Raw genomic sequence first — 25,910 nt, forward strand, 5'->3', positions numbered from 1 at the left:
ATGGCGTGTTCTGTGTTATACCCATCATTCTGCCTCAAAGGTAAATGTCATTCTTGAATCAAGGTCAATTTCAGAACTCTTTAGACAAGGTTCGCACAAACATTTAAATGTGCTAGAAAATGAAGCTTTTCCGTTCAAAGTGTGAGAAAACGATATGGAGTGCTAGCTGAAAATGCTTATTCCTTAGCCATAACATTTAAAAATGCTTATAAAGTGCTGGAAGTCGGTTTTAAATTGCTTGAAAATTGAAAATGAAAAAGTATATGACATCATCAAGATCTATATAATTCAAGGTAATTTGTTACGAGGGATTATAAGAACAAATCGTGTATGAAACGAAACTGGCTGTTAATTAAAATTGATTACAACATCCGTTTTTATATGTATTGCCAGTTTTGAAACCGTAGTTTTTTTTTCTGGACGTGTGTTAACGCCCGGAAGCAAATTATATTTCTCGCTGTATGTAAAACTATACCCCAAAATATACCTATTGATTACATTTATCCATGGGTCATCTGGGCGGAAAAACAACAACAATTGATCATCAAAAAGATGCTTAACTTTATTACGAATCAATAGAAACGCACGTAGTTTTTTTGTGATTAACAGCAATAGTTACTTGATTCTTTCGTTTTTTTCCATTTAAGCAGGTCTTATTAATCTCGGATCAAATACTCCAATATTTAAAATAAACGAATTATTCCACACAATACATGTTCTCTGCACAACAAAAACTGAAGATACAAAACATAATGGTTATACCATTTATCTTCGATGTACTGAAGTTTCATGATAATGTTTGATATTGTTAAACATTGTGTGCTTCATTTGAACGAGTTGTGTGCATGTTTGTAAACGTCTGAGGTACTTAATTAAATAATTGCATTATTACATCGATTTTTTAATATTTTAAAAAGATGTTAGTATCTGTCATAATTAAGTTTAGTAGTGCAAATATAGTTTTAAAACCAATTGGCGACCACTGAATATTTCCGGGATTGGCAATGCTTTATCTGTACATTAAAAACAAATTTAAAATTGCAGAAACCATATTTGCCAGAATCCAGCTAACCGCATCATATTTTATCGTACACCGATGCCCTGACGATGCCATATCCCATGTTTATTTATATAAATGGTCATGTCGAAGGTTTATTGTCAGTATTGTGCTTATGATGTACGCAGTGGATATCTTAAACGTGCTAAACATTGGTCCAATAATGTAAGTATAAACCCAGAACATATATATTAATACTTTTAACTGAAATGAGTTATTCATTTGTCAAATCAAATATATATCTAATGTTTGCTGGGCAAATCAAGTTGTTAAAGAAAATAGTGCTTAAATGTCTCTTACTGACCTTTAAAAAGCTTACTTGGCACAAACGATAAACATCATAAGACGATCTTTTGCTTTTTACAAAATTGTTCTTACCTCCAAAGTCCTTGTCAATGTATTAGGTCAAGCATTTCATTAGGTAATAAAACAGCTTGTCCAAACAGGAAGTATGTCATTAATCATACAATTTTAAAATTACGTACCACAAAGGACCACCATTAAGAGATATCGTGCCATGTGTAAAGCTATATCCCCTGATAAAATTTCCCTGACACAATGTTCAACGTGAGCATATGTTTGGGCATAGCATTTCTGTGATATATGTAATTTTATAGTGTCAGCTCTTGTCTTCAATATCAAGGCCCAGTTAGAATCATGTCCAAGTGTGTCAAAAAACTAGGTAACTAGGTTTAATATTAGAAAAAAATTTAACACTCTACATGCCCCATGTTTACTCAGTATTGATGGAAACTGGCCATAATGTTTATCTTGTTTATCTAATCTATGGTTATCTTGAAAATATATAGCCGTGTTTCAAATTTGGCATAGTTCTTCAAATATAAGGAATCCGATATTAACACTCAAGAAGTCACATGTAAAACTAAATATCGCTGAAACATGGTGAGAATTGTATCTCGCAAATAGTACGAACATGTGTGTCAAGTGCGGTAAAACTGGTTGGGTTGACAGGTCAAGTTGGAAAAAGTGGTGGAATTCAGCTAGGTCATCGTGGTCCTCTTGTTTACACGTTTTAAGAAAATCAGCTATTAGTAAATGTGTGAACATCCTTTCATCAGATTTGGAATGTAACTGTTAAATGATCTTTATTGTGATATATTATAATATGTGTGATGTGTGTTTTATTGCAGTTGTGCCAGATAACAGCTCAGTCGTATCGCAGCATTCCAAGTCTGACAAGGAAATATACCTGGAAACAAATTGTTTGGATTCTTCCGATTCTGTGCAAGTGGAATGGCAATATGAGGTATCAGTTACTCAGGTCTTAACAACTTCATCATTTGTTCGACAGGCTCTGGCTTAGAAAAGGTGGCTATAAGTGTACTAAAATATAATTATGTGTTTTCCCATTTTGATAAACATGTAATAAGAGGCATATAAAAGGCGCAGTATAAGTAAGACCTGCCTTTTAAAAAGCTAGTTGGCGCTGTAATTAAAACTGACATCATCATCAACTGTTAGACAAAATGCATTTACAAAATGTATTTTTGCTCCCCATATTTAAGCTTGTTATAAACAACTCTATACAATGTTTTTGCATTAAGACTAAGTCATTTCACATATCTGAACCGACATCATGCATCTGTGAAAATTAAGTCAGCGTTACCTTTCTTAAACATGACTGATGAAGAGAAGGGACAATTAAACAATATGAAATCTATAGAAACTTATTGCGATAATAAATAAACACAGTAAGTGCAAATGGATCTTATTATTTTAAATAACATACCATAAACATCTTTCATATCGAAAATAATGAATTTTTGTTTGGTAAATTAATTTAAATACACTTGAACATTTTAACAACATTTCTAGCACCAAATTTTACTTTTGAATGTTAATTACCAAAGTTGTGGAAATATTAAGATTATTCACTATTCCGCTTCAAAGCTGCTTGAAAAATTCTACCCGACCAATTTTATATTGTTAATATTCCTCTACCAGTGTAAGTAGGGAAAATTATTTTACCCCTGGTATGTGTGTGTTACCGCCAACCCGTATTTACATGTGTTCCTCCGATAACGCTGAAAGGACCTAACCTAGGTAAGACCAGTATTTATTAATTAAATTATTTTCAATTTTCGGATTTTCTGTTCTTAAAGTGTCGAGTAGGAGGAGCAAAAAAGATGGTGACTTAAAAAGTACGTATGTTCAAAATTATATGGTATGAAGTTCTTTAAAGTAGCAACCCAGTGATTCCACCATGCTTCTTGCAAAATGATCAAAATAAGATTGTAGGTCTTTATTTGCAGTTTAAAAATGAGTTTGTGTTTTTTTAAAAAATATTTTAACTGGTTCAAAGTTAAAATATTTTTAAAGTCATGCCATTGTTAGTTTGCCTAAAAACTTTCGGTAAATGTTTTGCATTGCACTTTGGCTATACTATGTGTGCGTTTTGCGGACCTCGTTCATGGAACAAAGGAACTGTTTTTTGCTATAACTTTTGTTTTTATTTGTTCATTTGAATGAAACGTGCCTTCCCTATGTATTTGTTTACAAGGAATATATTGTTTTGTATTAGAAATACTATATCTCTTAAAACATTAAAGATATTGTGGTTCAAAAGACATGTTTGATAGTTTATTGTCTAGTACAATTCAATGCCACAGACAAATTCAATACAATATAATGAAACCTTGTGCTCTCAAATGTATTCAAAACATTAATTTAATTGTAATATTTGCTTTGTTTAAAAGATCAATTTCTTGTAGAAATTTGATTATAAATCATAATGTTCATATTATACCGCCTTGTCAGAAATCTCGGGTTAAAGGTAAAAACACTTGTTCGCACAACAAAAATATAGACAGGACATCGTCCTTGTCACCTTTCTTTATACCGCTTGACGTCGTCAAGCATTAAAAATACTGCTTGAAAGCAAGTGCTTAAATCAAAATTAAAAGGCAATAGGCAAAAACATCCTTGCCGAATGTCTATAACACAATAACAAGTATAGCGACAGTTTGATGAAACAGACTATTTAACAGAAGCGAACTTTATTTATACAAATTAAAAAAACTTTTACGTTTCTTAGGGTCTCATGGGTCTCTTGTCTAAACGCCGGACAAAGTGTTCTGTTCTGATATCTGACGAGTTTGAAACTGGGTCGTGTAAAGTAAAAAAAAAAACTAGGTCACTGGATTCAATTAAAAAAAGCGTATGCCCAATCATAATGAATCTTGTTAAAAGCATTGGTTCTTACAAAATCTCTTCCAATAACGAAAATGGTTTGGTCTGTTAAAAGCATTACCTTAACTTTACATAACATGCTGCCAACAATTTATTTTCTTGCATTCTTAAGTTGGTGCCCGATGGCATGTTTGCCATTCTAATTATGGACACCTGAGCACACCGTTCTCATACAGCATTTCTGATCACTTTTTACATGCGTGCGGTTTGCGTTTTTCGACTTCAGTTTATCTTATGAATGCTTAGGACGTCATATTTTCCCCCTATCTTAAGGACATTTGATCAAAACGTTTTTGGTGATACCATCAATTGTACCGACCTTAAAATAACTTGAAAACAATTTGAATTAGAAAATATCCTACATTTGGTATAGCATTAAAATTGTAAAACTGTTGTGTGAACTTTTAAAATTTCTCGAATGTCCTAAACGTTAACATGTTTTTAGAGAAATTCTCCATAATATCGTTATTTTGGGACAAGCAAGAGAAAAGATTGGCCAACTTTGAGTTATCTGATAAGTTCGGCAGTACGGTGTAGGAATGTCAGTAAATACAGTATGTTGTGAATACGAATCTGTATTTTGTATCCCGCATCGTTACTGCTAATTTTGGATTACAGATGATTGGAAAACAATTAATGGCTGCACAATACAACTTATTCAAATCAATACAAGCCATCCAAAGGCAAAAAGGTGATTTTACAATATTGGAACTTTTTGGTTTATTAAAGCCTGTATGGACGTGATGACAGTAATCTTTAATTCAGAGTTCGAAACATATAACATGTATTGGTTACGAAATAGTTTTCATCAGTATTGTTTGTCCTTAAAATGTATTCGTACAATTATGTTGTAAAAGGATGTATTTGAAAAAAAACGACAATCTTAACCTGAATTTGCAGGATTCTGGAACCTACACAACACTTGAAATCGAGTGCCAAGAAGAATTTGCTGAAAATGGATCATGTGCAGCTAATGCTGTTTCTTGTCCTGGAGCCACTTTTAAAACATTTAGAAAAAAAGTGGTATTTAATAATGATGCTGACTGCAAGCTTACAATTAGAGCCACGCTTACGACTCCAGACGTATTTTATGGCCCTCAACCAGAACCTGCTGTCGTTATCTACAGTAATGCTTGTATTAAAGGTATGTACATACTCTTACTTTTAAAGTCGCAAGCGAGTTATTATGATTGATTTGCTTGTAAAAAGGAGCCGATTATTTGTATGCAATCATAAATGACTGCGTTCAGGTATGATTGTTTAGCTCATATGATCCATAGTTCTAAATTATTGTGGTCAGTTGCTGTCCCTCTATTGTATTATCATTATTTTTGTTAAACAACTTATGATCTAAATCCAACAATGAAACGACTGTTTCTTGATTTGGTCACAGTTTAGTGCATTACATGATATTGGTACCTAGCATTGAACAAACTGGACTTAATGTTTGATTTTGTCGAGTTTGCTTACAAAAAGCTTGCTTAAGCATTTACAAAAAATATGTGTATGTATCTTGACAGGAGTGTAACTCGAGCTCACCGGAGCGCAATGTGCTCATGAAGATGTTATAAGATCGCCTGTTGTCTAACGCCTGTTGTCCGTCGTCATTCTGTTGTCTTCTTTATTATAGTTCAATCCTCATGAAATTTACATGAAACTTGGACTAAACATTTGTTTTACATGGATCTCTTTGCCGAATTCAAAATTGATACGGTGTCTTGAAAAACAATGCCCCCAGGAACGGGGTAGTATGCCTTTCATGACTAAAGTGAAAAATAGTTAACACTCTATAAGGTATATATTCGGTAAGACATTGATGAACTTGCTCTGCTCCTTTGTTCTAGTGATATCTCGACCGAGTTCAGTCAATTGAGGAACATGGTCATTCGGCTTGGCACTTTTCCTTTGATGGCTTTCGTGAAACAGTTGTAACACTCTATAATCACATTTTAGCGTAATCTTCTTGATGTTTGGTCGGGACATGAGTTCTTATAGACCCTTTTCACAATAAGCCAAATTTGATAAGAGGCCGAAGTCACGTGACTCGCAGAATTCCATAACGAGGCTGAACGTGTATCCATTTCTTATAGTACCACGCAACGCCGCATCTGATTTCAACCATTCACTATTTTGAACATTGGGCCAGGAATGATATTTTCTACAGCAAGATGACATTGTCAAAAATAATATATACATCCCATTTTAGTGTTAGTTAAATCATTAAATACGTGTTATTGGCCTGCGGCGTAGACGCTAGGCCATAGCAAGTCGCAATCGGGAATCCTCGGACAATTCCGCCATAAGGGCGATCGTCTCTTGGGTGTATTTGGTGTTAGGATATGTCTAACGCCTCTAGGCGGAAGACAATCTCTTGCATGACGGTTACATTACATTCACCTCAGGCTCTGTGTTGGGCTCAGAACGGACTATCGTTATGAAAGCGTCTCATTCATGTCATGTTCATTCCAAGCGTTCATCATTGAGGTTACAGTATACTAAACAATCTCTTGCACGACGGTTACATTGCATTCACTGCATTAAAGAAATCCATCTCATACCATGATATCTTATATCAGTCTTAGTTCATTATGATAAAATTGATATGGTGTTTTGATGTTAAGAAACCAACATACATACACACGTCGAAGCAATTCCTAACGTCACTCAATAAAAATTATGTTCAATTGTTTACATTTGTGAAGTGCGTGGAATGATTCCATCTGCATAAATGGGCAATAAAATAGTTCCAAAGAGTTGCATTAAAACTCGCAAGTTATTGCACGATTTATCGTACATTTAAAAGTCATATTTCTTAATTTAATTCATGCGATCTTAAATATCCAATCAAATATACATTGAATGCGTTTGTTCGGTTTTACCTATTTTATAGGCAAAATGGCAAGCTGAGCATTTCGCAGAGTTGTATGTTAGAGCAAGAAACGACAACTCTGCGTGGAGATTGGGCGGAAGATATTACACCGAAAATAAAGTTCGGGTTAAACATCACTATGTTTGCACTAAATTAAACGATAATATAGATATATAAGGACCAATATTTCTAAGAAGTAATATAATAGAATATTTATTAATGTTATTGTTTAAAATTAGATGTCATTGCATACAAAATATTCAAATGTTAATAAAATGTTAAGAAAGCCAATTAGTTGTTTATTGAAGTGAAAACAACAACTTTATTCAAACTTAAAAGAACCAGTATTTCCTAAATTATATTAATTGCACTTACATTGGTGTTTTTCGGCAGGGCGACTTTGAGATTTAATCAATATGTTTATGTTCTATATCATAAACAATAATTTTAAATCACCAACAACGGAAATGTATTCATTAAATAAAAGTATAGTAGAATGATACTTTATGTAAGTCCTACAGCTAGTGAATCGACAAAGTCCAACTAAATTTTCACCAAAAACCGTCGGTAGTGTAAAATCGTTCGGTTTCTATATCTCCGGTGCAATCTCCACGCAGAGTTGTCTTTCCTTTCTCTCACATAATAGGTTACAGTATACTAAATAAACGTTTCATGTAGTGATGTACTCTCTAAAAAAATATCGAAGGCATGTTGTACACTTTAAACTGGTGTTCTGGCTTTATCTTTTGGAGAAAGTAGTAGGGAATGAGTATGTGCTCACTACTAAATCCCTGAAATATGATAAACTTAGAGACTAAAGGAAAACATTGCACCGAAAAAAGGTTACATTCCACTATAAAACGGCCGGAAAAAAGTTGCAAAAACAGTCGATTTTGACTTTTGACAAGTTCTTTCTTGGTTCGTACATTACATATCTTTTTATTGCCCATATCGGCTTAGAATGGCCTTTAAGAAAAGGTATTGGTATGGGGGTCTCTATGTGCAAAATGTTGCATTTATTTTCGCTTAAAGATGTCGCTTTTACATTGAATTATATAGGGAAACTATTTAGTATATTGTGACCATAAAAAATATTTGCAATTGTTATACATCGGCTATCTCCGGACTCCTCCGCAGGATTGATTTTAACAATCGGGAATTCTCTGCCAATTCCGCCATAAGGGCGATCGTCTCGCGGGTGTATTTGGTGGAAGGATATGTCTAGGTCACATAGCCCCCAACCGGAACTCCTGTTTGCAGGGTTACATGCAGTCAGCTTGATACACATTGTTCAGTGCATGCTGCCTAGGATTTGTAAAAAACATTGCAAAAATGGTACGTTTTGGTATCAATTTGAAGGTATATTTGTAAGCAATAAGAAAACTAGCCATTTTTGTGCTCTACTTTTTCTGTTGATGGTTCCCAGCTTTGAAAGTAGGTCATACTATTTGAGCCCAAAATGGTCGCCTCCACATGTGTCAAAACTGGTGTGCCTATTCTAAGGTAAATATTTTAAGTTGCAACACACAGAATTTGATGACATGCATTAAAATTGATATCAAACTTAAACTATTTTATATGTAATATAGAAGGAAATTAATTGCGCATGCGTAACCTCTAACGATTCTTAGCGGAAGATATTACACCAAAAATATAGTTCGGGTTACACACCACTATGTTTGCACTAAATAAAACGATAACATAGATATAAAAGGACCTATATCTATGGTAGCAGACCACAGTAGATACACACTCTCTCGGAGCCGCGGACGCCTTCTTGATCTCCACCACGCTCAATTCAGAAAACAACGAACCTGCAATCATAAAAACACATTCACTGCACACAAGTAGTCTGAAACTTATATTTAAGATAAAAAAAGCATATGGAACCTGTACAGGTGATACTAATGACAAAAATGAAAGAATGACAAGGCCGCAAAAAGGAGCTTCAAAATCAACTGTTTACCATGTACGAAAGTGGCTGGGTACGAAAGAAACGTAATGACAGCCTGCTTTTGGAATGATATTTTTACACGCAAACTATAGCACAACCCATCAAACCATGAATAAATACCAGGTATCCAGGTCGTTTTCGCGCAATAACTCACAGCGTGACCCTTCTAGCGACTCCAGCTTAAAAAGAACCCAAAATACAATATGCCTACCGCAGTTGCCCTTCCTGCCTAACAAAGAACACAACAACAACAAGAGGTCATGACCCCATAGTTTCGCATTTTGAAATGGTCATTTTCTTAGGATTTAATGCAATTTGGGGGTACAATAAGACCTATTAACCTCAATTTGACATTTAAACCAACCCTTTCCCAATATTTCACTTTTTGACCGGGGCCATTTCGCATATTTCTGCTTCCTACCGTGTACTGCTACCATAAAGACACCAATTATTCTTTTTCATTTCTGCAAAAGCATCTTTTGCTAGTATTTTAGACTATTCCTGACAAAAACACACTGTTTTCACTCAACTGTACTGCAAAAAAGACTGTCTTTCTTCATATCAAACACTTAACCCAAAGTGCACACTTTACTTCTATTTCACCGAGAATTCATGCATTCAGAGTTCTGAGTGAGAGACTCTTTAAATGGTTCCTGAAACCTTTTAGACACCTTTCAAACCGTTTTCCTTTTTATAAACACTCTACTCATGCTTATATACATCTTACCATCATTTACCAATTAAGGACACCAATTACTATTTTTCATAACTGTTAAAGCATCTTTTTCTAGTATTTTAGACAATTCTTAAAAAACAGACTGTTTTCAATCGACTGTTTTGCAAAAAAAGACTGTCTTTCTTCACACCAAACACTTAACCCAAAGTGACACTTTACTCCTATTACACTGATAATTCATGATTTCAGAGTTCTAAGAGAGACACACTTAAAATGTCTCCTGGAACCTTTTTGAAACCGTGTAAACACTCTGCTCATGCTTATATACATCTGATTTGCACAGCCGATACCTTTCCCAACATGTCTGGACCTATTTTTTGAGAACAATAGTTGATCTTTCAGCCTGCGGAGTGCCCTTGTCCTTGATTTTTGTCTATTTTCCTCATTTTCTTACATTAATACAACTGTTTAAGCATACATAAGACACTGAGAACATGAGAAACCCTCAAATAACATGTAACGGTAAGAGTAACGTGATAAAATAATAACAAACTGGATGTCGGACAGCGAAATCACTGTAAGAGCTTTTTGCGGATTCCAGCTGAAAATAGCCATTTTTTAATATTTGAATTACCTCCCTTTTTCAGATCAGTTATTTACATCCAAATTATGAAATCTAAGCTCATCAAAGCCCATTTCCACACTGCAAGTGAGTGTAAAAGCTTAAAAAAATACATTTCACAGGTAGGCTGTGTAATTTATTTTTGTCATTAACCACTTAAGGTAGCAGACCACAGTAGGTCTACACACACTCTCTCGGAGCCGTGGACGCCTTCTTGATCTCTACTAGGCTCAATTCAGAAAACAACGAACCTGCAATCATAAAAACACATTCACTGCGCACAAGTAGTCTGAAACTTACATTTAAGATAAAAAAGAGCATATAGAACCTGTACAGATTATACTAATGACAAAATGAAAGTACTTATCCGATGTTTGACGGAAAGGGCCGAGAATGTGCGATTGGTCACCATCATTATGATAATCTGCGAGGGGTACCGAATGCATCTATGTATAGAATGGTCGAAGTAGAGTATTCTCCCATTCGGGTAGATATCGCTCACTTCCGGACTGTTAAAAGTAAACAGGCAAAAAGTAAACCATGGGAAAATTCTATTGTTGTATGCCTGAATGACGAAATTTTTGGGGACAAGTTGGCAGATATGTCAAGCCTGTAACGCTGCACACATTGGCAAAAAAGCATGCCAAAGAAACCGCATGATTAGAGCTATAAGCAGGCGAGATTGGAAGCCAACCTGGTAGGTATCATTAGGTTTCTTATGTGTCGATGTACATAAATATCGTATTTGTAGGAGTAGTTCACCATGTACATGGCAAGCAGTATTATTATAAACATTTTGTTTTGTACTAATCGGTTAATAAAATAATAAAATTCGATTTAATGTGGCCTAATGTGTTGACATTTTACACCACGATTTGCTAATCTTAAACTTGAATGATTAATTTGAGGGTTGTTGGCTCTTTCGGCCCAAGCTCTTTCGGCCCCGGTTTTTTCAGGCTCTTTCGGCCCCAATTTCAGGCTCTTTCTGCCCAGGTACCAGGCTTTTTCGGCCCCATTTTTTATTTGAATTAATCGTTGCAAATATGTTGTTTATATTACTTTACTTACGCTTTACGATTAACACAAAGAAAAATCATTTAGCACAGCATGATAAAGATCTAGTCCGTTAAATAGATGATATCAAAATGATTAATAATACCAATTAAAACTATCTTTGAACTTGTTTATGCTTGTGAAACTGTAAAAACCTGAATATACTTCATATTTATAACAATAATATCGGAGAAGTAACTAGTACCTCAAGCATAGTTGACTGCGCGACATCTTCTAAGTTTAGGCTGATGTCAGGCGTTGTAGGGCGGTTGCGGCCGTCATTGCAGATGAAGGTAAGAACAATATCCCCCCTATTTGCACTAAAATATTCTGTCGCGGATATGCCTACAAAGTGTTTGCAAAATTCGTCATAAATTTTCAACATAACCTAATTGATTAATAACTAACTTGACCATGTTAAACAGATGTTGTTTTCTTTAATTACTCCGAGCCCGTCAATCATTATCAAATGAAGCCATTGTCTAGCACACTCGCACCTATGCCCGGTTTAATGATCTTTATCAGGTTATTACATACATGTGTAGTGTGTATTCTCAGTTCTCATTTGAAAGCAGTTTTACAATGTTTCGCGAGAGAATTTTAACTTTTATTGTTAGTATTTGAATAAACACTTACCTGTATTGCAGGTGCAATGCTGCCATTTGTCGCAAACGTCACTTGTGATGCAATGCTGCAGCGAGCGAACGGCATTCTTACACACTAAACACGTACTTGTCCTCCTCCATCACATATTCACAATCACCAACACAAACACTTAAAAATTTATTTACGATTAACACAAGTAACATCCAGAATCATACCAAATTTCACAGTACAATTATAGAACTAGTAACCAAAGTATAACATAGACAGCAAAATGACTTATGATACCAATTAACACAATAATATAGCAATTTTATACGTTTTTGCAATAATTTCGTTAAGAATTGCTAAATAACCGACAAAAAACAACAATGGAACATACCAAACAAATACTCATCATTTACACCTTTAATCAAACGCAATATTTAACAAACAAACTGACAATCGATGCAATTAAAAGCCGGTACAATTTAACAATTAAAACAATTACATAAATTGGTAACAGTTTGTAAAACAATAATGGTTTTCAATTAATTTCATTTAATCATCAATAATGAAAAGCAATACAAAGGAACAAACCGACAACACAATAAATATCATTTTTAACACCTTTATTCAATCATACACCTTAGTTAATATGTGTAATAAAATATGGGGCCGAATGAGCCTGGTCGATTTGGGGCCGAATAAGCTTTGGGCCGAAAAAGCCTGAAATTTCGAACTGGGCCGAAAGAGCTTGGGGCCGAAAGAGCCTGCTACCAATTTGAGCAGATTGTCATTGAATATCTATGTTACCAGACCACACCAATGCAAATACCAACAAACAGCTCCTCTATTCTGTGAATGCCTGAACTTGTATTCTAATGAACTTAAATGACATTTATAATGAAAACAGAAAACGTTTTCTTATTAATACATTATATAGCTTTTTTTTCAATCTATATTGCTTGGTACACTTACAGTGGATTGAACACTATTCCGGGTCGTTTCGCCCTAATTACCGTTCGCACCTGAGTCGTTTTCCCTAATTCCCGTTCGCCCTCGGTCGTTTCGCCCTAAATCCAGGGTCGATTCGCCCTAGTTTGTATACATACAGCAATTTATCTTTAGCTAGTCACAAGCTGAATGGGATATAAAAAAGTATTATATAACTTAGTATCTATTACTATTTATTTTGTCTTTTGTTTCAGGTATGTCGTTGTCGAAATGAGGCATTACAATGCTAGAGACGATTTGAAATAAAACAAACTACAAAGTTATTTATATTTCATATATCTGGATAACTTTAAAGTGATAACAAGAAGGAATACACGCGTCTCAATAAAACATTCAATACATTGTAGTAGCACACACACACAATCAGTTTTGTATATTGGCTAATATTTCTCGCACACATTGTACTAAATGACGAAACTTTTATTTTACTTAAGTTTTTTTTAGCTTTGCTTATTTTAATTTCCATAACATTTTCACTAGTTTATTTCATGTAAGAGAATTTAAAACAACACAAAACAACTGAGCACAAACTTCTCTATTTAATTTCATCCACAACCTTCTGTCCCCACGGCAATCAGACCTGTATCACAGGTCCGATGTTGCCATCTGTCACATAATTCACATGTGATGGCATGTTGGCGAGGTGTGACTATCTTGATCACACGAACTACACAATGCGTCTGCCATAAGAACATGTCGATATATAAATTCATGAATTACGATGCCATAGCCAAAGTGCTTTTTATATACACTTTCGAATAATATAATCTTGAGATCAAAAGATGCAAACTGGCTTAAAGTTTATAAAAACAATATAGCGCTTTTATAATATCTTCTGTTAATGTTTCTGTGCTATTAATTTGACAATCATCTGATTACACGTCTGCCGATCTAAGTTTTTTTGATAATTGTAATTGGTCCCGAAATTATTTTAATTTGCAAATCAACGCATCATACCTCTGCCAAACTAATGAATCGTGATACTTACTGGTAGTTTGTAACATAATGTACATAATGTTTGCGTTAATTAATTACAATTAAAATCAAACCGATAATTGCGCAATAATAAAATTTGTTATAATCAAATAATCTTAATTTCCCATATATGTTAAACACATACTATTCAGATCAAAACAAAGATTTACAAAACCATATTATATTAGAATTAAATAAGGGCGAAACAATCCACTTGTAAAGGCAAAACGACCAAGGGCGAAACTACTCAGGGTGACCTAGGGCGAACAGGTTTTAAGGCGAAACGACCCGAGACCATTAAACACCAACACCCTGCCCCACTGAGTATTTTAAATTTTTTGCCATGTTTCACCTAACCTAGCATTTTTAGCTCACCTGAGCGATAGCTCGGGGTGAGCTATTGTGATCACTTAGTGTCCGGCGTCCGTCCGTCCGTCTGTCTGTCTGTAAACAATTTGTAAACATCTTCTTCTACTAAACCATTGAGCCAATTTCAACTAAATTTCATGTGGAGCATCCATAGGTCATGGGACAAAAGAATTGTTAAAAAAAATGTGATCAAATAACCAAGATGGCCGCCATGACCTTATATGGTAAAAACCTTAAAAAATCTTCTTGTCAGAAACCGCTCATCAGATTTTCAAAAAATTTCACAGGGATGACCTTTGAGGGCTCCCCTGAAAAAGTTGTTCAAAGAAATTTGATTCGTCAAAAAACATGGCCGCAGGAGCTCGTTGAACTTTGCATGTTTATTCGTTTTTGCCTATTTTGTGAAAACTTTCAAAAATCTTCCACATTTTTTGTCCGATCCTTTCCAAATGTGTCTTTATATCAATGAGGACACGAACCCTACAAAAAATGAGCATTATTTGTCCATGAAGTACAGAATTACCTCCCCTTGAATTGAGAAAATGGTGTTTATGCAATAAAGTCCAAATTTTTCATCCAATTCTTTTCAAACTTGTAAGGATTTTGCATGGTTCAAACAAGGGAAACAACTACGGTTTATGCATGTTCTTTTTATTACAGATTTGCCTCCCTTTAATTCATTCAAAATCTCATTTTACAGCAGAGATTCCAAATCTGACCTGTAAATGAGCCCCATATTTACTGCCAGTGCTAGGTTACCTTTTCCCATTTGATCATTCTTAAGTATTGGTTTTGTAATGCTGCTACTGCTTCTGCTACTGCTACTACTACTACTACTACTACTACTGCTACTACTACTACTACTACTACTACTACTTCTACTACTACTACTTCTACTTCTACTACTACTACTACTACTACTACTACTCGACTACTACTACCACTACTACTACTACTACTACTACTACTACGACTACTACTACTACTACTACTACTACTACTACTACTAAGACTACTACTACTACTACTACTACTACTTCTACTACTACTACTAGTACTACTACTACTAGTACTACCACCACCACCACCACCACCACCACCACCACCACCACACCACCACCACCACCACCACCACCACCACCACCACCACCACCACCACCACCACCACCACCACCACCACGTCTACTATTACTACTTCTACTACTTCTGCCACTACTACTACTACTTTTAAACCACTACTAACTACCTACTACTACCACTACTACTACTAACTACTTTTATACTACTACTACTACTACTACTAACTAACTTCTAATACTACTACTACTACTACTACACTTCTACTGACACTACTACTACTACTAACTACTTCTACGACTACTACTACTACTACTACTACGACAACTCACTATTAATACTAAGACTCTAATATACTACTACTACTTACTACTACTCACTCTACACCACCAAACCACAACCCCAACCACCCCACCACACTCACCCACCACCATTCCCAGTTACAAAAACTTATTCACACAATGGCTGCTGACTACAACTTATAGCCCATATAGGGGGGCATGCAATGTTTTACAAACAGCCCTTGTTTCTATGGGGATTTAACCACAACTGTTCATGTTTATCTCCGACACATATTTTTAGGTCACCTGTCATGAAGTGACACGGTGAGCTTATGTGATCGTGTGATGTCCGGCGTCCGTTGTGCGTGCCTGCGTGTGTCCGTGCGTCCGTCCGTCAACAATTTGTTTGTGTAGACAGTAGAGGTCACAGTTTGCATCCAATCTTGATGAAATTTGGTCAAAATGTTTATCTTGATGAAATCCGGTTTGGGATTGTATTTGGGTCATCTGGGGTCAAAAACAAGGTCACTAGGTCAAAAAATAGAACAACCTTCTGTAGACAATAGAGGTCACAGTTTTCATCCAATCTTTATGAAATTTGGTCAGAATGTTTATCTTGATGAAATCTGGGTTGGGATTTTATTTGGGTCATCTGGGCTCAAAAACTAGGTCACTAGGTCAAATAATAGAAAAACCTTGTGTAGACATTAGAGATCACAGTTTTCATCCAACCTTTATGAAATATGGTCAGAATTCTTGATGAAATCTGGGTGGGATTGTATTTGGGTCATTTGGGGTAAAAATCTAGGTCAAATAAATAGAAAAACCTTGTGTTAACAATAGAGGTCACAGTTTTCATCCAATATTTATGAACTGTGGTCAGAATGTTTATCTTGATGAAATCTGGATTGGGATTGTATTTGGGTCATCTAGAGTCAGGAACTAGGTCACTAGGTCAAATCATAGAAAAACATTGTGTAGACAATACAGGTCATAGTTTTCATCTGATCTTAATGAGTCAGGTGAGCGATTCAGGGCCATCATGGCCCTCTTGTTCATTTATCACTATGACAAATTTAAGGTGTTCTCTCTGTTTATTTTGTTTCGGTATTAAGTTATACCCTTTTGTGTATATTGATGTTGCAGGTATACCAGGGTATGCTCTGATCATTTGTGGATGGAACTGGTCCAAACTCCATGAACAGGAAAAAGGTGCCAACAAAGTACCTTTCTACCAAAAAAGTAAAGACATGTAAATCTCTAATAAAGGTGATGAACTGCTGTTTCAGCCTTTAAACGCGTTTTAAATAATTTATGCATCCCACGCTTTTCATAGTATGTGAAGATAATAAAATGTATAATATATGCAATCAAAATTAATTATAGACCACACATTTTTTACTCAAACTTTGCATTAGAAAATAATGCAAAAAACAACAGTTAAATGTATGTTATATGACACTCAGATCATACATATTTATACATGTATGTAGCAATATTATTCAATAACATTTCAAAACATCAAACCCTTATTTCTAGCTTATCACTTAGGCACTTGGTTATTTGAATTTTAGTATGAAGTACCTCCTGTGTATTTACAATTTAAACGGTATTGTTTTTTGCATTTAATCAGTATATTTGTGTGTTGTATTTGTATAAAATGTACAGAAACATGCATTTACATCTTGCTGTTAATAGGTGTTTGAAAGTGCTGATCAGTCTTGATGATTCTTCGAGTCATCAGAGTTAGAGTCATTCCTGGGATCAGATTAAATCATTTCATGGGTGATGATATCAATATTTATTGTCTCCAAAATGTCAGGCTATTTATTCTTTAGGGTTTGGTGATTTTGTATGTATTAATGATCAATATAGTTTTAACTTAACATTAACATGCCTTTAGTTAAAAGATTCTTAAGATTAACCATCAATTTTTAGATCCAGATTTCGAAAAAAAAAAGAGAGCTATACTACTCGCCCCGGCGTCGCCGTCGGCGTTGGTGAAAGTTTTTTATTTAGTCAAATAACATAAACACTATCAAAGATAATTAACTCAAACTTGGAATACTTCGTTATGGCAACAAGACTATTGTGCAGGTCAAGTTGCATAACATGTCAGCATTATTTTTAGAGTTATGCCCCTTTTTATACTAAGAAAATTGAAAATTTGGTAAAGTTTGGTGTTTAGGTTCACTTTATTCCTAAAGTATCAAAGCTATTGTTATGTAACTCTGACTGGCATTTTGACTGAATTATGGCCCCTTTTATACTTAGAGAATAGAGGACTTGGTTAAGTTTTGTGTTTTGGTCCATTTTACTCCTAAAGTATCATAGCTATTGCTTTCAGACTTGGACCACTCGCTAACTATCATAAGGGGACTGTACAGGACAAGATGCATAACACTGGTTGGCATTTTGACAGAATTATAGCCCTTTTTTGACTTAGTAACTTTTGTTAAAGTTTGTGTTTAGATGCACTTACTTCTAAAGTATCAAGTCTATTGCTTTCAAACTTTAGTAACTTTTGTTAAAGTTTGTGTTTAGATGCACTTACTTCTAAAGTATCAAGTCTATTGCTTTCAAACTTCAAATACTTTCTTACTATCATGAGGGTACTGTACATGGCAAGTTGAAATTGACTTTGACCTTTGAATGACCTTGAATCTCAAGGTCAAATAAGTAAATTTTGCTTTAATTGCCATAACTTCTTTATTTTTGGATGAGATTTGATTCATACTTTGACAAAACAACACTTACCTGTCATACCACAATGGACTCCACCCAAACCATCCCCCAAGCCCCATCCCAGAATCCCCCCTTCGAAAAAAAATAAAAATATTTTTGTTCCTTTTTATGCCCCCAGTAGGGTGACATATAGCAGTTGAACTATCCGTCAGTCTGTCCAAAAACTTTATCATTTGTCATAACTTTTGCAATATTGAAGATAGCAACTTCATATTTGGCATGCATGTGAATCTCATGAGGCTGCACATTTTGAGTGGTAAAAGTTCAAGGTCAAAGTCATCTTTCAAGGTTAAAGGTCAAGGTCAAAGGTCAAATTTGGCAATATTTAAGATAGCAACTTCATATTTGGCATGCATGTGAATCTCATGAGGCTGCACATTTTGAGAGGTAAAAGGTCAAGGTCGTCCTTCGAAGTCAAGGGTCAAATTTATGGCGTCTGTCTGTCCGTTGGAAAATGTTTAATATTGGTCATAACTTTTGCAATATTGAAGATAGCAACTTGATATTTGGCATGCATGTGTATCTCATAGAGCTGCACATTTTGAGTGGTGAAAGGTCAAGGTCATCCTTTAAGGTCAAAGGTCAATATTTGCAATATTAAAGATAGCAACTCAATATTTGGCATTCATGCATATCTCATGGAGCTGCACATTTTGAGTGGTGAAAGGTCAAGGTCATCCTTCAAGATCAAAGGTCAAAGTCAAAAGTCAAATTTTGCAATATTGAAGATAGCAACTTGATATTTGGCATGCATACATATCTCATGAAGCTGCACATTTTGAGTGGTAAAATGTCAAGGTCATCCTTCAAGGTCAAGGTAAAAGGTCAAATTTTGCAATATTGAAGATAGCAACTCGATATTTGGCATACATGCGTATGTCATGGAGCTGCACATTTTGAGTGGTGAAAGGTCAAAGTCAAGGTCATTCTTGAAGGCCAAGGTCAAATGTCAAATTTTGCAATATTGAAGATAGCAACTTGATATTTGGCATGCATGTGTTTCTCATGGAACTGCACATTTTGAGTTGTGAAATGTCATGGTCAAGGTCGTCCTTTAAGGTCAAAGGTCAATTTTGCAATATTGAAGATAGCAACTGCATATTTGGCTTCATGCATATCTCATGGAGCTGCTCATTTTGAGTGGTGAAAGGTCAAGGTCATCCTTCAAGGTCAAATATATGGCTTCAAAGCGGCGCAGTAGGGGGAATTGTGTTTCACGGACACAGCTCTTGTTATTTCTTATTTTTGAAATATCATCTAATAAATGACCACACCCCACATTGTTTCTCCCCCCCCCCACACAAAGAAATTATTTATTTTGAAACATGGTAAAAAACAAACAAATTTGTATTATTTTATTTTTGAAAGACCGTCTTACCATCCCACCCGAGCTATTGCTATCGGACTTGAAATATAATCTTATTAGTTTGTTTTGTGTCTTTACAAATGGTCAATAGATTGTGGGAAATATACATGAACTCAGAATGATCAATCGTCTATAATGTCCCACTTCTTTAAAACATTAACGATCATTATGTTTCAATTATGGTCCTCTTCACTTTCCCCATGATAGCTTACGTTATACTGCCAAGCACTCGAAAAGTCGAGCGCGCTGTCTTCTGACAGCTCTTGTTTAATATGGAATTTAATTGTTTTTGTGAGAACAAAACATTACATACTTCCTGTGAAAGGACTAGAAAATTAACATTAATTAAAATTGAAAACCATTTAAATAAACCTTAAGATGTATGTATTTATAATAATAAAACATGTTTATTTTAGCTAGATTGCATCCAAAGCCTTAGGCTCATTGAGGTACTCTAGAGTCTGTTTACTGGGAAGAACCAATACACAGTGTATTTGAAAGATCATGAGAACGCTCCCCAAGTAGGGATCAAACCTGCGGACTCCCAATCGCTAGGCAGGCACCATATCTTCTATGCCACAGCGGGATTATTAAAAGATGCACTATATATAAAATATACATGAAATTTATGTATTTCAGCTATGCCAAGTCACATGCTGATGACACCAGTTTCGATGATGGCAGCTCTGGAAGTGTCGGCGTATATGCATCTGCTGACAAGCATGAAATCTTTACAAATATCAAAAGATCAAAAATAACCATCGAAGACATTAATGCCTCATACGATAAAATCATGTTTTATACTGGCTTGCCAACTTTGTTATTTGTAATTCTTTGTTTTTAACATTGATTGAATTTGGTGCCGACAAGTTATGTAGTGAACAACTGAACACTATTAAGATCAAGGCGTAAAAGAAAGTTAAGACCTGTTGATGAGTTTCAATGACATAGTAAACAAATTATTTGATGCAACAAAATGAAAATTACTCTTCATTGCTAGTACTGTTTTGATAAATAAAACATTTTTTAATTTTGAATGAGTTGTATCTTTTTATTGTGTTTTTGTTCTTTCAGTGCTATGTAAAGTCACATGTTACAGTAAAATATACTTTCAAATCACATATATTACAGGCCATATAGGTTGATATATGAATCACAACAGTCCATCTTCATTTCCCAATTGATTAAAACTAAATAATTGGCCATGTGTATAAGTAAGGAACCAAAAAAGACTTGAAGAATAATATGAACATATTTTTCATTGTTATTGTGCCCAGATGAATTTATAAGTGATTTCTTTGATGTCAAAATGTCAAGTAACTGTAAAAAACTGACGGACATTTTTTGGTTCATATAAATGAACATATGTCTAATTACATAATTTTGCAGACAATTCTTAAAATAATTTGATAAAGAGATATTGCTCATTTTGAGAATTTGTCAACTTTAACCACAATTATTCCTACCAGATGTAAGCCATTTCTTCTTTATTATACCCCCACAAACGAAGTTTAGGGGGGTATATAGGAGTGAGCTTGTCTGTCGGTCTGTCAGTCGGTCCGTATTATGTGTCCTGTCTCTATTTCAAGTAGTTTTCATCCGATCTTCACCAAACTTGGTCAGAAGTTGTATCTAAATGATGTCTAGCCCAAGTTCGAACATGGGCCTTGTCGGGTCAAAAACTAGGTCCAGGGGTCACTTAGTGCGTTTTAAACATTCAGCATGTTGTCCGCTCTCTATTTCAAGTAGTTTTCATCAGATCTTCACCAAACTTGGTCAGAAGTTGTATCTAGATGATCTTAAGGCCAAGTTCAAACATGGGCCTTGCCGGGTCAAAAACTAGGTCAAGGGGTCACTTAGTGCGTTTTAAACATTCAGCATGTTGTCCGCTTTCTAATTCAAGTAGTTTTCATCCGAACTTCGCCAATCTTGGTCAGAAGTTGTATCTAGATGATCTATAGGCCAAGTTCGAACATGGGCCTTGCCAGGTCAAAAACTAGGTCACGGGGTCACTTAGTACGTTTACACATTGAGCATGGTGTCCGCTCTCTATTTCAAGTAGTTTAAATCCGATCTTCACCACACTCGGTCAGAAGTTGTAACTAGATGATGTGTAGGTCAAGTTCGAACATGGGCAATGCCGGGTCAAAAACTAGGTCACGGGGTCACACAGTGTGTTTTAAACCTCACCATGTTGTCCGCTCTCTAATTCAAGTAGTTTTAATCCAAGCTTCACCAAAATTGGTCAGAAGTTGTATCTTGATAATGTCTAGGGCAAGTTTGGATATGGGTCATGCCGGGTCAAAAACAAGGTCACGGGGTCACTTAGGGCGTTTTAAACATCACAATGTTGTCCGCTCTCTAATTCAAGTAGTTTTCATCCAATCTTCACCAAACTTGGTCAGAAGTTGTATCTAGATGATGTCTTGGTCAAGTTTGAATATGGGTCATGCCGGGTCAGAAAGAAGGTCACGGGGTATCTTAGTGCATTTTAAACCTCACCATGTTGTCCGCTCTCTAATTATACCCCCATTACTGGTAATGGGGGCTATATATGAGTCACTTTGTCGGTCTGTCGGTCTGTCTGTCCCGAAAATTTCATCTGATCTTCACCAAACTTGGTCAGTAGTTGTATCTAGATGATTTTAAGGTCAAGTTTAAATATGGGTCATGTCGGGTCAAAAACGAGGTCACAGGGTCACTGCGTTTTAAACCGAAAGTTTATCCGGACCATAACTATGTCATTTATCGTTAAATTTTAAAATGACTTGGTACATTTGTTCACCATCATGTGACGGTGTGTCGCGCGAAAGAAGTACGTCTATATCTCCAAGGTCAAGGTCACACTGAAGTTCAAAGGTCAAAATGCTTGTCCGGACCATAACTATGTCATTTATAGTTAAATTTTAAAATCATTTGGCAAATTTGTTCACCATCATGGGACGGTGTGTCGCGCGAAACAATTACGTCAATATCTCGAAGGTCAAGGTCACACTTTGAGTTCAAAGATTAAAAATGGCCATAAATGAGCTTGTTTGGGCAATAACTATGTCGTTCATTGTGAGATTTTAAAATCATTTGGCACATTTGTTCACCATCATTGGACGGTGTGTCGCGCGAAAGAATTACGTCGATATCTCCAAGGTCAAGGTCACACTTTGAGTTCAAAGGTCAAAAATGGCCATAAATGAGCTTGTCCGGGCCATAGCTATGTCATTCATTGTGAGATTTTAAAATCATTTGGCATATTTGTTCACCATCATTGTACGGTGTGTCGCGCGAAAGAATTACGTCGATATCTCCAAGGTCAAGGTCACACTTTGAGTTCAAATGTCAAAAATGGCCATAATTGAGCTTGTCCGGGCCATAACTATGTTGTTCATAGTGAGATTTTAAAATCATTTGGCACATTTGTTCACCATTATTGGACGGTGTGTCGCGCGAAAGAATTATGTTTATATCTGCATCGTCAAGGTCACACTGTGAGTTCAAAGGTCAAAAATAGCCATACATGATCTTGTCAAGGCCAAAAATATGTCATTAATTGTGAGATTTTAAAAATACCTGGTACATTTGTTCACAATCATTGGACGATGTGTCATGCGAAAAAATTATGTCGATTACTCCAAGATCTAGGTCACACTCGGAGTTCAAAAGTAAAAAAATGGCCATAAATTTGGACAGCATGTCATGCGAAAGAATTCAAGAGTTCAAAGGTCGAAATGGCCATAAATGATAATGGCATTATAATTCTTAAAAATCGCCATGAATTGGATTCTCTTGTTTTGTGAAGACAGCATGCAAAATAGTCTGTGTCAATGCGGCACGTGGGGGTATACGTCACGTCTGTGACAAAGCTCTAGTTCAAGTAGTTTACATCCAATCCTCACCAAACTTGGTCACAAGTTTTATCTAAATGATCTTTAGAATAAGATTGAACATGGGTCATTCCGGGCCTAAAACTAGGTCATGGGGTCACTTAGTGCGTTTTTTAACACTCAGCATGGTGTCCGCTCTCTAATTCAAGTAGTTTACATCCGATCCTCACCAAACTTGGTCAGAAGTTTTATGGAGATGATCTTAAGGCCAAGTTAGAACATGGGCCTTTCTGGGTCAAAAACTAGGTCAACGGGGCACTTAGTGCGTTTTGAAAATTGAGCATGGTGTCCGCTGATTTTTGTGAAGACGACATGCAAAATATGTGTCAATGCGGCATGTGGGGTTTTTCGTCACGTATGTGACAAAGCTCTAGTTTATTACGTTGCGCAACCGACTCTTTTCTTTAGTCTATTGGATAAGCTACCCATAATGACTATTAGACTATTTAGTTCCTTACATGTAGAGAAGACGGCCATCGTGGTACTGTGAGCATTACTTCAGGATGTGTACAATTCCATAACATGAAGGATTTCCAAGAAAAATAAATAAAGAATAATAATAGTTTTTCTTTAAGGTACAGGAGGGGGGGGGTATGAATGTAACAAGTTAGTTGTTTCAGAACTCAAGCCATAACTCTAAACATCTTATAATTTCTAATATATATATCATATTGTATTTTAACTTAGTAGTTGTTACATGAATAATTATAGGCTATGTGTATATTGCAAATGCAATATTATTATGACTCAAATAATTTATTGTATGTTTACTTGGCCATTGCCCAAGTATCAATGTTAGGCTAACATAGCCTATGCAATATAATAGTTAAAATGTGATTTTATTCACCAGTAATTATCTGGGGAACTGTTGAAACTGTATTTAATGATTTATTGATGTGTTGTTATTTTTCAGTTTTTGCTTATGCTTAAAATAAGTATGATTCTGAAAAAGGTCACCCTTTATATATATTTAATATGTTTTTCTTATAGCCTAATGGCTAAATGAGATTGATAATGTAAATGTATGTAATGCAATTTTTAGCAGTTTTCTCATGTCAACTTACTTGTCAAACGTCATTCGCATTCGCCATCTTGTTTGGAAGCTGTCATTGTCTATTTTGGAAACGCGGCGTTTGATATCATATTTTTGTCTAATAAAACCATATATGGTGCCATTTTATTCATTAAATATTGTTCTTTCTAAATATCAAGTGAACGCCATATTATAAATTGTAATTAATTGTAGTTTTGCATCAGAAGCTAAATTTCCTCTGAAATATTTATTTTAGAACGCCAATGTCACTTTGTAACAATTGTTTTCATTGGTCCGAATTTTGTAACGAGCAACCCGATTGGCTGATACTGTCTATAAAAAGGCGAGCGTCACAAGGCGGATTCATTCAAATTTCCAACTCTGAATCGACAACATTTAGTAAAAATAAGATCATCTAATAAAATATAATAGCCAACTCAAACTTTAAATGAGAAACAAAGCGTAACCATAACACAACTAAAAGAAAGGGTGAACCCAATGTATATTTATATGTGGACGTTGTAGTTGTTTTGCCTGGTGATCGAACAAGAAGAAATATAGTAACATTATCATCAACCTTATAGTCTTACGTTTATTATTTATAATCCATACACGGAAACACGACTCGCCATCCTGACAAGTCTATCACAGCGTGAAAACCGTTATGTCTCTTTTAACGTTAATTGGCACTAATTGACATATGTGGTAAATCTTCAAACTGTTAATTTGACGACGTCACGTAAAAGAGAACAATCGTTGATGTACAGTTTAAATACTGTGCTCAATTTAACAAGTCTTATTACCCAAACACTTTCAATCAAGAAAACAACATATTGTATTAACTAGCATATCTAAATCAAACAATGTCTCTTTCAAAATGATTGAAAACAGGAACAGTTCAGACACGTTCTCCTACTAACTATTCCAAAAAAACAAATATCTCGGATAACCGACAACAAAAGAAAGTGTCGGAAATGACATGCGGAAATGACCGATTTCGGATTCAAAATTTACAAAAACCTATAGATATATGTATTCTATAGGTCTTTGAAATGTATAAATAATCGTTGGTACTTGAAAATTCGTGGTTCAGCGGACCAACGAAATCCACGAAAATTCGTACCACACGAAATTTAATGGTTTACA

At 35.3% G+C, this 25,910-nt stretch overlaps 1 protein-coding gene across 1 annotated transcript in view; it reads left to right on the top strand.

The window, feature by feature from the left end:
* LOC127859628 (uncharacterized) overlaps positions 1–25,910 on the top strand; it is a 90,879-nt gene that overhangs the window by 35,715 nt on the left and 29,254 nt on the right. Inside the window, exons 4-5 of the mRNA XM_052397132.1 lie at positions 2,209–2,324; positions 5,168–5,411. Coding sequence (XP_052253092.1) covers positions 2,209–2,324; positions 5,168–5,411 — 360 coding nt within the window. The remainder of the gene's footprint in view (positions 1–2,208; positions 2,325–5,167; positions 5,412–25,910) is intronic.

Source organism: Dreissena polymorpha, chromosome 15, assembly GCF_020536995.1.
Source record: "Dreissena polymorpha isolate Duluth1 chromosome 15, UMN_Dpol_1.0, whole genome shotgun sequence".
NCBI classification, from domain to species: Eukaryota; Metazoa; Mollusca; class Bivalvia; order Myida; family Dreissenidae; genus Dreissena; species Dreissena polymorpha.